This window comes from Octopus bimaculoides, chromosome 26 (assembly GCF_001194135.2).
Source record: "Octopus bimaculoides isolate UCB-OBI-ISO-001 chromosome 26, ASM119413v2, whole genome shotgun sequence".
Lineage (NCBI taxonomy): Eukaryota > Metazoa > Mollusca > Cephalopoda > Octopoda > Octopodidae > Octopus > Octopus bimaculoides.
The window spans coordinates 9,913,784-9,915,124 of record NC_069006.1 but is presented as its reverse complement, the minus strand read 5'-3'; the positions used below and the strand labels follow the sequence as shown (position 1 = coordinate 9,915,124).

The following is a 1,341-nucleotide window of genomic DNA, read 5'->3' as shown; positions in this document are numbered from 1 at the left end:
TATATATATATATATATATATATTGGATTTTTTATCTCATTCTGTTCATTTTTATATATATGCTTGCTAATACACGACCTACATTGGACTCCTCTTTCGTATCATCATTGAAGCTAGAGCTATAGTCTGTCCATATAGGGTATGAGAGGTATTGGTGTCAAGAAGACCTAAAGATATCAGGTAATGCTGAGTAAGTGCAATGGACAGACTATATTTAAGCTCTGGCTTCAATAATGATATGAATGAGGAGTCCAATGTAGGTCATGTATTAGTAAGCATATATATAAAAATTAACAGAATGAGATAAAAAAATGCAAGGCTGTGAATAGTTTTCAGAACACTTATAAAGAGAAGGTATATATATATATATATATATATATATCATCATCATCATCATCATTTAACGTCTGCTCTCCATGCTGGCATAGATTGGACGGTTTGAATGAGGACTGGGAAGCCAGGAGGATGCACCAGGCCCTGATCTGATCTGGCAAGGTTTCTACAGCTAGAATCCCTTCCTAACGCCAACCACTGCAAGGGTGTGGTGGATGCTTTTTATGTGCCACCCGCACGATGGCCATTCAATCAGCACTGGTAATGACCATGCTTGAATGGTGCTTTTTACATGCCACTGGCATGGGTACCAGTCAGATGGCACTGGTATCAGCCACAACAATAATTTCTGCCCAATAATATATATATATATATCTGTAAAAATATGTGACAATTATTCAGTATAAATGAAGAGATGGCAGCGTGGGTTTCCGCCCCGGCATTCAAAACTCGGAGTTTTATCAACCATGGAGTCTCAGGCAGAGAGGTTGCTGTCTTTCTCAACTGTGCCCCACATGTAGTAATCCATGGGACAACAATCAGGGGAATTAGAAGGCCAGAAACTGGGGTTGGTGCTACTGTAGAAATTCTCCAAGAACCACTTCTGGCTCTTTCCAGAAGTATGGCAAGGAGGCAAATGCCATTTCACTGTGTTGCCATTTCATGGTGTTACCATTTCACTGCATTATGATTTCGCTGTATTACCATTTCACTGTATTACCATTTCACTGTGTTACTATTTCACTGTATTACCAGTGAAATAGTAATACAGTGAAATGGTAATACAGTGAAATGGTAACACAGTGAAATGGTAATACAGTGAAATAGTAATACAGTGAAATGGTAAAACAGTGAAATGGTAATACAGTGAAATGGTAATACAGTGAAATGGTAATACAGTGAAATGGTAATACAGTGAAATGGTAACACAGTGAAATGGTAATACAGTGAAATGGTAATACAGTGAAATAGTAACACTGTTTTACCATTTCACTGTATTACCATTTC

At 37.7% G+C, this 1,341-nt stretch overlaps 1 protein-coding gene across 1 annotated transcript in view; it reads left to right on the top strand.

Annotated features, from left to right (window-relative positions):
• The window catches only part of LOC106868957 (anoctamin-7), a 300,499-nt gene that overhangs the window by 232,406 nt on the left and 66,752 nt on the right, over nt 1-1,341 (top strand). Inside the window, exon 5 of the mRNA XM_052976901.1 lies at nt 952-1,079. Coding sequence (XP_052832861.1) covers nt 952-1,079 — 128 coding nt within the window. The remainder of the gene's footprint in view (nt 1-951; nt 1,080-1,341) is intronic.